The following is a 14,149-nucleotide window of genomic DNA, read 5'->3' as shown; positions in this document are numbered from 1 at the left end:
AAATGTCTTTTCTCTGTCTTAATTTATCAGCAGGTGAGCCAACCGATCATATTTTTTGAAATTTCCACTTAGATACATTCACACGAATATTAACTTCTTGTATGTAGAATGAGAGTTGTATTTCTTTCATAAGCTTCTGAGTAGGTGGCTTTAAAAATCCATGCTGGTACATTTACTTATCTCTGAGGCTTTTAGAAAGGCATTTCTGTACTGTGACCCTTAAGAAACCAGAGTTTCAAATCCTCAACTTATTAGCCTCCCCTCTTCTCAGTCATCCTCAAGATTCAGAGAATGTAAAGGATTCAGCTTTAGCAATGGCTGGGGACACCCGCCCCAATACTGTTGTATTCCTAAATGCTATTTCATAAAATACATATTAATAAAACAGGAAAGAGAAACACCAAATGTTTTATTCTACATTTTCAATTCAGTAATATAAACAATATTTACATAGCATTACATTTAAGTATTTACACAGCATTAACATAGAAGGGAGTAAGAAATGTTGCTTTGGGGGTTAATGACCATTATACTTGAAATAAGGTGACTTTCAAGTTCATGATACACAATGAAAAGGATTATTAAAGAGCATATTGAAGAAAAATAATATCATGGAAAACTATTAGCTACGTGGCTCAGGATTTACATTAATTATATTTTGGCTCCCCATATTTTTTTCCTTATTTAAAAAAAATACTAGCCTACTAACTTATGAAGCCTAAGTTTATTTTCAATAAATCACCTTGTTAACATAACTTACAGTTTGTTATTTACAATCTTTAAACATAATTGAAGAGCAAAGCTTTGGGAGTGCTCTTAAAATGTTATGTATAAATGTATATAAAACTATATTGAGGAAAATGTCACATATTACAGCTCAATAATGTAAATGATATTAGAGATATAAACATACTTCATGGAAAGAGTATGTTGACCTAATAACACAGGTATACAAAGGAATGACTACGTACCATTGCACGAGGTGCCTATTAATCCAATAGTGAATCAGTCCACTGCCAAACAGGGTGAACAATTAAAATGAGGCAAATTGATTCCGCCCATATACAATTTCAAATTTCTAAGTAAACGTGAAAATATTTTCAACATTTATTTAACCATAAAATATGTAAAACAAAATACTGAATTGAAAACTAGGCTTGAACTTGGAATCAAAATTCTTTTTCAATGTGAGAAAATATAGACAAATCTAGTTCATAAAATAATCTACAGAGACAAATGATGGGGACTGTTTTGAATATCATTAAAAAATGTTATGCTAAAAGCAATATTTAGATTTTTTTGGTCCCATTGTCAGAGCTATCTAGTCTATGAGCTGGTGAATTAAATGCCATGCATAATAGGAAAATAATATCTTCCATTGTATCACACTACATGTTCACAAAGCAAGTTATGTATCTACAAGTTATAAAAATAAATCTTTCTGTAGATTAAAAAACAAATAAAAATAGAATAATTTGTATTACAAGTTTTAAAAATATGGCAAACTAACCTGATAATCATGACTGTTTTTGCCATGATTATAATTGTCTTTATCTATTCAATAAATTAAATCAGAAATCTTTGATCCACCAGTGTTTTGGATGCCAAATTCTTCTGTCCTACTGTATTACGAATAAATCTAAAAATCTGAAAAAAAGAAGGAAATATATATATATAAAGGAAATTAATTGTGCACATCAATTAAAATATCTAAATTAAACTAGCTAATTCTCTCAACTATTTATTTTCATGTATCAGACATCTGAATTCCATGGCGATACACAAAATTATTTCAAGCCTATTATCATCTTTCATAATACTGAAGCAGTGTGCATCCCTATTCAGAATATATTTTTATAAATTAATAATACAAATCCCCTTATGTTCACAGGAATATACTTTTAAATATTTGGCAAGACAAGTTTCCTCTAGCTCTAAAAGCTATGGAAACATCAAAAGAACTGTTAGGAACAGAATTTGTTCATAATTCTAGATCTCTATCAAAAACTAATACATTATATCTTATTAACTCATATACTTTGACATAGTGGGGAATATTTGGGTGATATGAATACTAACATTTCTAGAACAAATTTGGTTTTTCTTGAAGTCTCCATTTCAGGCTCCACACCCATCCACGCAATTGTTTTCTAATCCAAGCAGATAGGGGATGTGTGAGAGTTACAAGTTAAAGTGGCTGAGCCTCGAGCTACATCTCAGAGCTTGCCTTTTTGTTACAGTAACATCTGGTGCAGAGGGTGAATGGGACTCTAATTACTGCTCACTGCTGGCATGTAGGAGAGATGGGTAATTTAAATGTCTTCCTATTAGGTTCCTTTCACGTTTGCTCAAGCAACTTATGCCTTCCCCGAGACCTCAGTACTTCATTGACCCGGAAGGAAAGTGTAGAATGAACCTCGTTGAAATGTTTTTCCTTTTTTTGGCAGGGCTAATCATATTCTAAATCTTTATAAATTCCTAGTGAGAGTATACATTGTTATTCTCTGCTATAAAAATAAATATCTACTTCTAACATATGTCGTTTAAATGAAACCCAGAAAAAATTCTTAAATTTACCTCTTGCTGTAGGTACGTAAGGAAGGATGCTAAAATAAAATTTTGGCAAGCCAAATCCACAACACAGAAGAACATCAGATCATAAATAAGAAGAGTGGCTTCATTTCCATAATACAGAACACTGCTGAAAGAATAACTTTCATCTATCAAAAAAAAGCAATTTATAAGACATAAATTAGAAATTTAAAAATAGAATAAACCTGTGATAAATTTCTGGTGATAAAACTTGGATATTTAAAAACAACTAGTTACTATAATACTTCATGGCTATTATATGTCAATTATACCTGAATTTAAAAAAAGAAAAAAATACTCTATGGTTTACAAAAAATAAACAAAGGGTATTAAAATTTGCTAATCTAAAAGGTTAATCAAAGAACTCTGCTCATAAAAAGCAGTTTTATCATTTGCACCAAGGGTTGTAATCGCTAGTAGTTTAAGTATACAGTCAATATCTTTCAATGATCAGGTAATGAATATCCCTTCTCTATTTGTTTCTATAACTAAAGGTTAAAGAATCTTAGAAAGATTCTCTAAGATAAAGTTTAAAAAGCAAAACACACTTTTCTGTACAGCAGAGAATTAACACAGCATTGTATATCAACTATACTTCAATTAAAATAAATAAATAAATAAAAAGCAAAACAAAACCAGCAAGGACTAGAATAGTGTGCTATAATTTATGTCTCAAGTAGTCCCCTAAGGTTCTTCTCTGGGACTTCTTCTCTTCTCACTCCCCAAGTAGGGGTTCATCCTTTTCGGGATGTGAACACCCTTTTAAGATTCTGATGAAAGCTACAGACCCTTTCACGAGAGGAAGTGGGGGAAGTACACATATACGAATCTTGCACACAATTTCAGGGAGGTACAGAGAATCACTTCAGTGATTCAGCTGCCCATGGATACCCAGTTAGGACCTCTTGTTTTATACAAGAGGACATCTGGCTTGCTGCTAACATTCTTTTTTGATCAGGGAGTTAGTTATAGGAATATATTCAGTTTGTGAAAATTTACTGGCCATAAAGCTATATCCTTACAAGATATGCACTTCTGTACATATAGTTGTATACGTATTTAAAAAAAATAAACAAGCCAGCAATATACACTCTTCGTGGGTGACCTTTCACTGCCATTGCTCCAGCAATGACCTCATTTGATGAGACTCCCCAGCTTACTGTGTGCCTTTACTTTCTCCTAAGATCTGGTCCCCCAGTTCCTTACATTTAATGGCTTACTGGACATCTCTTCCTAGATGTACCAAAGGTACCTCAAGACACAACATATTCAAAACCAAATTCATCCCCTTTCCTTCAAAACCTGGTCCTCCATCTGCACTCCCTGTCTCAGAGAAGGGTGGCACCACCACCAACCACCTAGTCACACAAGCTGGAAATCCGGATGATTTCTGACTACTCTTTCTCTCCTACGTTCTCTTCCTTAACGTCTCTGGCAATCTTTTCTTCTTCTTTATCCTCATCACTACTGCCTTAGCTCATATTCATTTCCCAATAGAGATGAAGAAGTTGTTGATGATGATTGTACTATTATTATTAGAAAAGGTAACATCATTTTTCTGAGTGCCTACCCATACCAGGTTCTTTACACAATGATTACACATGTGTAAATGCAACAACCTTTAGAAGGTTATACTTAATTTTATAGAGAGGGCATTAAAGTTCAGAAAGGGTAAACAACCTTCTCAAGTGCACAAAACTAGTCAGATTTTGAATCCAAGACCAGAAAACTTTATTGTTAAAGCTATATTCTTAATGACTAAGTTATAATGACTAAGCTATATTCTTTATTATGAAAGCTATATTCTTAATGACTAAGTTATATTGTTATAGTCTTACATCTGTTTAACTCAACCTATTCACTACTGCCAGAATAATTCTTCCAATTTATAAATCAGATATGCTGAAGGCTTTCTGACGACATCCATTAGCAGTGGTTTCCAAATTGTATTGATCATGTATCCTTATCAGAATAAAGTGCTGAGCATGCATCCCATAATAGGCGTAGTTTATCAATTACTACTACATATAATTTTTCCAAAATATAAATTAAGAATGATGGAATTGCAAATATACAAATAGACTTTTTAATATTTTCTTCTCACACCTCCATGGATCAACCTGCACACACCTTGTAGGACAAAAATTTTTTTTTAAATGTTTTTGGAAACAAGTGCTCTATAGGATAAAGCAAAACTCCTTAGGGTGTCAGACAAGGCCTTTGGGGTTCAGTCTCTTCCCTCTTTATTGTTCACGCACTCTCTCTCACTGACCCACTTCATTCGAGGCTTCAATCATAAAGTTCCTAAGTGTATAATGCCCTTTCCCCCTTCTGTACAAACGTCTTCACCTCTCTTACCTGGACCCTCCTGTATGACAACACCACCTTATTTTTTAAGACCCAGTTCAAACTTCACCATGTTGCCTCTCTGGCTTCACCCTGTATCTAGTTAGATTTTCTACTTTCCTTTCTGCACCCAGTGCAGCCTGTATCTGCACAGACTTCTATCCCAGCATCGCTCCACTCACCCATCACATGCCTACCTTCCACAGTCTACTAAACAAGATGCCCAAGGGAGGGACCATTAGTCTGTGTATCCCAGGACTGACACAATATGTGACACTCAATAACACAAGGGTAAGTGATATCTAGGCCAGGACACTGGTTATACCATTTCCATTCTTCCCAAGCCACACAAGAGGTTATCAGTCACATTGACAGTGACATATATACTTCCTTTTTAATGATAAAAAACCATGTTTAATCACTATTCCTGTCACACAGATGTGTACAATTTTTAAGAAGTTGGATAAAATGAAAAATTAAATGTTAAAGATAAATCATGAACATTATTCTTCTTTAAGTGTTTCATAAGTGTGCCACTGAATGAACAGTCCAATAAAATCTGAACTTTATGTATTTGTTTTACTATCTCTTCCATGTCTACCACTGATTTTGTTTTGTTTTGTTTTGGCCATGCCGTGTGGCATGTGGGATCTTAGTTCCTTGAACCAGGGATTGAACCCATGCCCCCTGCATTGGGAGTGTGGAGCCTTAACCACTGGACCACCAGGGAAGTCTTGTTTGATTTTGAAATTCAGCTTTTTTTAACTTTCTTGTAGAATAATTATCTTTTATATATTTGTTTCTTGCTATTGATACATGACATAATAAAACGGGACACAGAAAACTACTATAATTCCTTGAAGTTAACTAAGTTCATTATGTTTCCTATATAAAAGTATAAAATCAAAAAACAGGAACTACAAGAATGTTTTTTCAAACTTGGAAAATAATAATCAAGTTCAGCAAAGGCATTTGAAGGATACCATTGTAAAAGATGCTTTTTTCCATTGGTTCCATGAATTCCATTCCAAGAATTCTTTCAAGAAGCAATTTATCTTTTATAAAGTAGTCCATTTCCTTATGAACCTAATATAAAAAATGAGAGTCATTTCAAAAATAGCAGTGAAATGAATGCTGCCCAATTTTTGTAAAATCAGAAGGAGAGAAAAAGAAAAATGAATAGAACACAAAGAAAATCTGTTCTTCAAAGACAATTTACTACGCTGGACTTTATAACAAAATACTCTTTAGGAATGTTTTAAATTTTAAATGCTATTAGTAGTACTTAAGACTAGATATACTGAAAATCAATTTACAACAAGCTTTTTAGGAATACAATCATAGCATATTTCTACAATAAATAATTGATAATATTTGTTAAGTAACAAAATTCCAGTACAGACATATTTTAAGGTAATAATCATGCTAATAGACAGGTAAAAATCTTTTCCTTTTACATAACTTAACTCCATCCCTAAGCCACAGTATTAGTTTTTACAGCAAAAACAAACAAACAAACAAACAAACAAACAACCCCACAAGGCATAAGTCCGTTGACTTGGTTGACTGAAGAAATAATTGACACCCCTCGTTAACTTTTTTAAAATTGCATTTTGATTCTAGCTTAAAAATAAATGATACATACATGATCGATGAAAGAGCCAAGAAATTTATTCATAGTATGATATGCTTTTATACTCTGCTCAAAAGTACTTCCTGATGAACTCAATAGTCTAGCAGGACCATTTTTCTAATGTGAGAAAGAGACAAGGATAAATGCAACATGCCTTACATCCTTGGTATCTAAATAACATGAAATACTGACAGAATATATGTGAATTGTACTTCATACAAACCCTTGTCAGTGTCTCATGAATTCTGTCATACTGTTGTCTCATTTGGCTAGAAATAGCAATTTGAAAAGTTTGACCATCTGTATTGGGTATCAAACCTCTTTGGCTACACAAATTTTCCTGAAAAGTTAAAAAATTTAAATTAAGATCAAGATTATGAAAATTTTGCCTATCTTAAAAAGAAAATACAATATTTAACAAGATTTGGAAGCCAACTGAAATTGTACTGAACTATTATATTTGAGACAATGAGATTCGAACAGTAATCAAGGTTCCCCCTCCCCTCTAGGTTTTACTAATTTCTATTTCGTCATACTTCCTTGCAGGTGCTAGATCATCTCCTTTACTCTGCCCTACTTAAAAAAAAATCTCATACTAAGTTCACTGTATATTGATATTCTTAGCTTTTTTATAATTAATTTATTGCTCTTTAATAAATGACAAAGTCTAGTCTTAGAATTAACTACTTTTATAAATGGTCTTTCCTTAATTAATTCCAATAAAAAAGGTAGTGATACATGACCCAATGGTTAATGTTATAGACCAGTTATCTATTTCAAGTCTCTTTGACATAACTTGAATCCTGAGAACCACATGCCTGTAACAGTTTGCCCTACCCCTGACCTAGCCAATTCTCATAGATGCTTTAGGGTTCAGCATAAGTATTCTTGCCTCCATTCTCGATTTTATTTGCCTACTCTGGAGCTTAACATTCTCCTCCTTTATCTAAACCTAAGCTGGAAACATAATGTAACACTTGGTTTTCTACTGACTTAAAGGTAGTCTATGTGTAGTGAATTTCTCTATTTTTTTTTTAAAACATTTTTTTTCCTGATTAAAAAAGCACATGCTGCTACAGATAATTTATAAAATATGGAGAAATACAAAAAAATTTAAAAAATCACCTATAATCTGAACACCAAGAGATACAGGTATTTTAAGGTATTTCATTTCCAGTGGTTGTCTAGGCATATACATATAGATGGCATAAAACTGGGATCGTACTGATTTCTTTTTCACTTAACATTATATCCTCAGCAACTCCCCATGTTATTAAATGTTCTATAAAACATGATTTTTTAATGTTTACCTAGGGTTTCACTGTATAGGCAAACCAATTTACTTAATATTCTCCCATTTTTACATATTTTTTGCCCTTATAAATAAGCCCTGTGATGAAGATCCTGAACCTAAGTAGTTATTCACATTGCTAATTATTTCCTTGAGTTAGATTAATAGAATCAGTAAGTCAAAGATAATGAACTCTTTATTTTTTTATTTTTGGCTGCATCAGGTCTTAGTTGCGGCATGCCGGCTCTTCCTTGTGGTGCGTGGGCTTCTCTCCAGTTGTGGCGTGTGGGCTTCTCTCTAGTTGTGGCATGCATGTTTTTCCTCTCTGTCGCTGTGATGTGTGGGTTCCAGAGCACATGAGCTCTGTAGTTTGCAGTATGTGGGCTCTAGTTGAGGCACGCGAGCTCAGTAGTTGTGGCACGTGGGCCCAGCTGTCCCGCGGCATGTGGGATCCTAGTTCCCCGACCAGGGATTGAACCCACGTCCCCTGCACTGTAAGGCAGATTCTGTACCACTGGACCACCAGGGAAGTCCCAAAGATAATGAATTCTTAAAAAGCTCTTGCCAAATGCTTTCCAGCAGGTGTGTAAAAATATATTCTGAGACCAGTGCCCATTTCACCCTGTCCTTTTTTTTTTTTTTTTTTTTTTGTGGTACGCGGGCCTCTCACTGTTGTGGCCTCTCCCGTTGCGGAGCACAGGCTCTGGACGCGCAGGCTCAGCGGCCATGGCTCACGGGCCCAGCAGCTCCGCGGCATGTGGGATCTTCCCGGATTGGGGCACGAACCCGTGTCCCCTGCATCGGCAGGCGGACTCTTAACCACTGCGCCACCAGGGAAGCCCTCACCCTGTCCTTGATGCTACTAACTATTAGCTTTTTTAAAAAAAGTTTGGTAATTTGAAGAAAGTAAAAATGTTACTTTTACATTCATTTCTTTTATGATTTATGAGTTGAATATTTTTTAGAGGTTTATTAGTCTCTTCTGTTTATTTACATACTTAAAAAAATCTTTTTGTCATTTTTCCATGGGAGTTTTTTGTTTTGTTTTTGTTTTTTGGTCGCGCTCTGCGGCATGCAGGATCTCAGTTCCCCAACCAGGGATTGAACCTGTGTCCCCTGCAGTGGAAGCGTGGAGTCTTAACCACTGGACCACCAGGGAAGTCCCTCCATTGAGGTTTTAACTTAGTTTGCTTACAGATTTATATGACTTTCAATAGTTATCAATATGTTTGTCATATTTACTATGAGAATTTTACCCCATGTCTTTTATTAATATAATTATTGTCTACACAAATGTTCTACATTAATAAAGTAAAATCAAAAAATGTTACTTTTTTGATGCTTTCTGTATTTTATGCTTAGATTGTCATCTCCCAATCTGAAATAGTCTTTTCTAGGTTTTCATAGTTTCATTTTTAAATTTAACCTTTCAGTCCAGGTATAATTTCTAATAGTTAACCAACTGATTCAGTTCAATGTATTAAACAAATTGTTCTCTGAGATGTTGTTATCATCTATTAAGTTCTTGCAAGTCACAGGTATAGTACCTTAATCAATAAATCCTCTTGGTTTTTCCTCTTAAGTATATATTTTTCTTTTTAAATTTCCTTATGGAAGTTTTCTAATATACATAGTAGAGAGAATAGTAAACCATCCATCACCCAACTTCAACAATTACCAACGTTTTACCAATTTTCATCTATCCTCCCAACTTTTTTCTTTTAAAGCAAACCCCAGATACCATGTTATTTCATCTGCAAATACTTCTGTATGTATCTGTATCTGTATGTACCAAATGTATCTGTATGTACCAATAAGACCTTGAAAAAAATGCCATTTTCACACCTAATAAAATTAATCTTTCCTTAATATAATTTAATATTTAGTCTATTAAATCTCCAAGATTTTTCCCGAAGATTTTTTTATAGCTGGTTTTTTGAATCAGTATCCAATCAAAGTCTACACATTCTATTTGATTGTTTTTTTTTCCTTAAATTTCTCTTATATCTAACAGTCTTCTTCCACCACGACCACCACCACTTCTCCCTTTCTCTTCATGCCTTTGATTTGTTGGAGACACTGGGTCGTTTGTCCTGTGAGACATCCTAACATTTTGCATCTGGCTAATTGCTTCCTGTGCTATTATTTTGTCTCTATCCCCTCTATTTCCTGTAAACTGGTGGTTAGATCTAGAGGCTTGATTACATTCAGGTTCAATTTTCTTAGGCAAGAATATTTCATTGGTGATATTATGTACTTCCCTACTGCATCATAACAGGAAGTGCATAATGTCAGTTTTCCTAATTTTTACTTGTAGTAAGGTTGAGCCAGTGTGTTCAAATTATATCAACCTGATTCCTCATTATAAAGTTCCCTGTCATCCTTCACTTAATTTTTAGCATCCATTGATGATTGTAACCTATAGGCATTAATCCATTAGTCATTGCAAAATGGTGATTTTCTAACTTAGAATTCCTTTTACTTTCTTCCAACAGGAAGATCTTTCCCTCATGAATTATTTGTTTACTTTGAAATACAGTCCATAAAAAAACTATAGGATGGAATTTGATTCATTCCCTTTCAGTGTTCAGGGTAATGAGTTGGTATCCCAGCAACTTTCAAAAGTAATCAATGAGGATTTTTTTTAAAAGATTACTACAAATCCCAGATTAAGAGAACCCAGCTCTCAACTTAAAAAACAAAAAGATATAAAATACATTCATACCGCTTCTCTTTTAAGATTCATATTCATTTCTTCCATATTAGTATCAGCATGCCCATGTACTGATCTACCATGAATGTAATAACCAAAACATCTGTGGGATAACAGAAACACTGATATCTATCAAAAGAGAAGAAGAAGCAGTTAGCAACTCATCTGCAAAACAATAAAAATTAAGTTCTTCTTAAAATTGCTTCCTTTCTCTCAAAATAATGAGGGTTGAATTCTTGGAAAACATATAAAGAGAATAATAAGATAATAAAGGATAATGAGGTTATTTTAAAAAGTAGATGCAAAAGAGACTGGAGACACTCCCAAGAAAGGAAGAAACAGGGTTGATATATGAAAACTTTTCAGGGACTTCAGGCTGACTCAACTGTTTGGTGGCATAAGCAATTCATAATTAAGAAACTGCAAATAAAGAAGGAAAAATTAAGACAGTAAATATTAACTTGTAGCTTGTTATAACCATCTCTGGAATTAACCACCAGCGGAAATCAGACTAAAAATACAATCATAGCACATCACTTATAAAGCCTCTCTTAGTGTACTCATGACCTTTAAAAAGGGAGAAGTAACAGTTGCAAGATAAAGTCAGGAAGTACTTACATTGCTCATACAGCACAAATCAACAAACTGTCCAATTTTATCTTCTACAAATCTCTCATAAAAGACAGCAAAGAACACAATCTGAAACATTAAGCCAAGTTCATATTTATTAGATTTTAGGATTTAATTTTCTTTTATAGCCACAGTGTAGTGTCATAAGAAAAAAGAAGTGCCAACCAAGAACATAGTGGCCAATAACAATTCCTGTGGGATAAAATCCTACTTATCATTTCTGATTCTTCTGTCAAAGGAAGAGTGCTTTGCAATTGTGTTAAGATTCACTGAGGGAGCTTATTTTGAATTTAAAAAACTTTTCTGTGTCATTAAAATAAGATAGGACAAACACAGGGGGAGGAAGTAAGGGGCTTTAAAAGCTTTAGGATAAACCTATGCATTAATGGGCAGATTTAGGTATGGTTCTAAATTCAAAAAGCCACTAGAAAAATTGCCGTTTTTCAAATTAATCTTCTCTGATAGAGTAGCACATAAAAAACATATGTCAAGTATTCTGTTTCAACTACAGATAATGTGTTAAACATTCAAATGGAATGGTTTCAAGTGTTTTCTTAGATAGATTTAATAACAGTACTACAAAGGGAAGTTTTATAAATCACAAGAGAAAAGTTTATATTGTAGGCCTTCTTAGATACACTTCAGAGAAGGATAACATTTGCTAACCACCCAATTCAAAGCTGTCGCCTGCTGTCGCATTCCTAACCTCCACTGCCCTTACCTCCCCCCCCCTCTACTCACTATCTCATCTCCCTGCTGATGCCCTTCACAGCACTTGTCACAACGGTGACTTGTTCTTGTTACTGCGTATCTTTGAGCTCAGCACAGTGCCTCGCACATAAAATGTACTCAGATATGTAAATGAATATAGCAGGTGAACACTGAAAAGACTTTCCTAAATACTCTATGTACCCATTTTAAAACTCCTTTAAATGACATAAAAATAGTAACATTCAAAGTTTAAAAACTAAAAGATGCCACTTAAAAATTGAAGAAGCTGGGTTTGGGGAAATATAAGGAGTGAACAATAAAGCCTAATATTATGAGAATCAAGAAGAGTTTGTATAGACAAATTTATGGAACTGTAATAGGCTAAAGGAACTTTTATGGATATTTTAGGAATCAACACTGATAGTTTGAGAATGTGACCATGGAGAGAAATACTTTCCTATCAAATAACAGCAAAGTGAGAAACAAAGAACGAGGTTAGACGGTAGTGCCCAAGACAGCTGGTTGCTGCCCGAACAATCCTTTCCCTTCCCCTTAGTGACAGACCCCTTCTTTGAGTGGGCACACTGCTGCCCAGCTGACAGTGAAGTGTGGCCATGTGACCAAGTTCTGACCAAGGAGATGTCAAAGACACTTCTGAAAGGCCTCTCAGAGAGGAGAGGGTGAGTGTCCATTGCACTCCCCCAATCGGCAGGCCCACCAATCTGCACACAGGACCAGACCCCGGCCCCTATGGTCCTTGAGTTGGGGCTGCCCTTGCCCCACTGCCCACCTCCTCATCCAGTCATGCTGGGGCATCTGAGCTCGCTGCCCACACAAATGGGTTACAAGGGCCAGAAGCTAGTTGAACAGGGGTTTCAGGGAATTATTCTTTTCTGCAATACTTGGATTTATCTATGGGTATGTGGCTGAAAGGTCTGGGTGGACTACATAGTTATGGCAGGATTTGATTTTTCATGTTTGCTGACGTTTTCCTTCATGGACCATTTATCACTGACACCCCCTCAAGTGGTTCGAGACTTGTTCTGTTTGAGACTCTGGCATACAAGACAAGAAACCAGGGGAAAGAAAAATTAAGAGGCGTGCTAAAAATCACTGATAGGGGTTTCCAAGCTTCAGCTTTACTGCTTTACCTGCTTGTGTTTCATGTGAAATGAGCTAAATTGTTTTCATACCTAAAACGTGAGCTAAAAACCACCTGTGCTCAGCTACATATAAATTTTGTCCTCTGTGTATTTTACTTCTCAGTTGGGTTTTGATTTATAAAACTTTTAGACTTTCTCTTAATAATCTTCCTCTGACATGCAGAACAGAAAACACAAGTATGCAAACTTTCTTGCAGGTCTACAAAATAAGGAAGAATAAATGCCTCATAAATGATAATACAATTTAACTACTACAGTTTCATAATTCATTATGAGTAGTTAAGCTGTTTTAATGTTTTCAGTTAAAACTCATAGTGAACAAATAAAGAGGAAAGGGGGAGGTCTTCTCCCCGGCTCACTCCTGCAACTCCATCAGCCATTATGGACTGCGAGGTGACCTTAGAGGTGAAGTCCTGAGGGGCAGAGCAGAACAACAGGCATCTGGGCCTGACAGCAGCCACCCTGCTGGCCCTGCATTGTCAACCTCTGCTCTTCTTTCTCACGGGAGACAGAAAAGTCACTCTTATTTCAGCCACTGCTATTTGGGGTTTCTGTATTGTTGTACTCAACCAATATGAAAAGCTTCAGATGGTATTCCTTTAAATTCTCTACACCCAGATAAATCTGATCTATTCACAAAAACTTATATTGGTATATGTAAAAATAAATATTTTCTTACTATTACACTGATGATAAACATCAAACCCCATAATATGGTTGACAGACAGTAACTAGACTTATTACGGTGATCATTTTGAAATGTATAGAAATATCAAATCACTATGCTGTGTTCCAGGAACTAACATAGTGTTGTAGGTTAATTATACATCAAAAACAAACAGACAAATGAACAAACTCTTAGAAGAAGAGATGAGATTTCTGGTTACCAGAGGTGGGGGCTGGAGGGGGAAGTGGGGGGAACTGGATAAGGACAGTCAAAAGGCACAAACTTCCAGCTATAAGATAAATAAGTACTAAGGATGCAATGTGCAACATGATAAATATAATTAACACTGTTTTAGGTTATACATAGAAGTTAAGAGAATAAATCCTAAGAGTTCTCATCACAA

The 14,149-nt window shown here is 34.9% G+C and overlaps 1 protein-coding gene and 1 pseudogene across 2 annotated transcripts in view; one reads left to right on the top strand and one right to left on the bottom strand.

Moving 5' to 3' along the window:
* Positions 1-457: 457 nt before the first annotated feature.
* TMEM67 (transmembrane protein 67) overlaps positions 458-14,149 on the bottom strand; it is a 43,088-nt gene continuing 29,396 nt past the window's right edge. For both annotated transcript variants that reach the window (XM_060116210.1, XM_060116212.1), the window contains 8 exons: positions 11,194-11,274; positions 10,588-10,704; positions 6,795-6,911; positions 6,584-6,688; positions 5,922-6,024; positions 2,578-2,720; positions 1,511-1,647; positions 458-1,013 (listed from right to left, as the gene is read on the bottom strand). In XM_060116210.1, the coding sequence (XP_059972193.1) occupies positions 1,567-1,647; positions 2,578-2,720; positions 5,922-6,024; positions 6,584-6,688; positions 6,795-6,911; positions 10,588-10,704; positions 11,194-11,274 (747 nt within the window). In that variant the 3' untranslated portion in view covers positions 458-1,013; positions 1,511-1,566. The remainder of the gene's footprint in view (positions 1,014-1,510; positions 1,648-2,577; positions 2,721-5,921; positions 6,025-6,583; positions 6,689-6,794; positions 6,912-10,587; positions 10,705-11,193; positions 11,275-14,149) is intronic.
* LOC132500944 (signal peptidase complex subunit 1-like) lies at positions 12,721-13,033 on the top strand (annotated as a pseudogene).

The sequence above is a fragment of the Mesoplodon densirostris genome, chromosome 13 (assembly GCF_025265405.1).
Source record: "Mesoplodon densirostris isolate mMesDen1 chromosome 13, mMesDen1 primary haplotype, whole genome shotgun sequence".
NCBI lineage: Eukaryota > Metazoa > Chordata > Mammalia > Artiodactyla > Ziphiidae > Mesoplodon > Mesoplodon densirostris.
The sequence above is the reverse complement of the archived record's forward strand: the minus strand, read 5'-3'. Positions and strand labels throughout refer to the sequence as shown.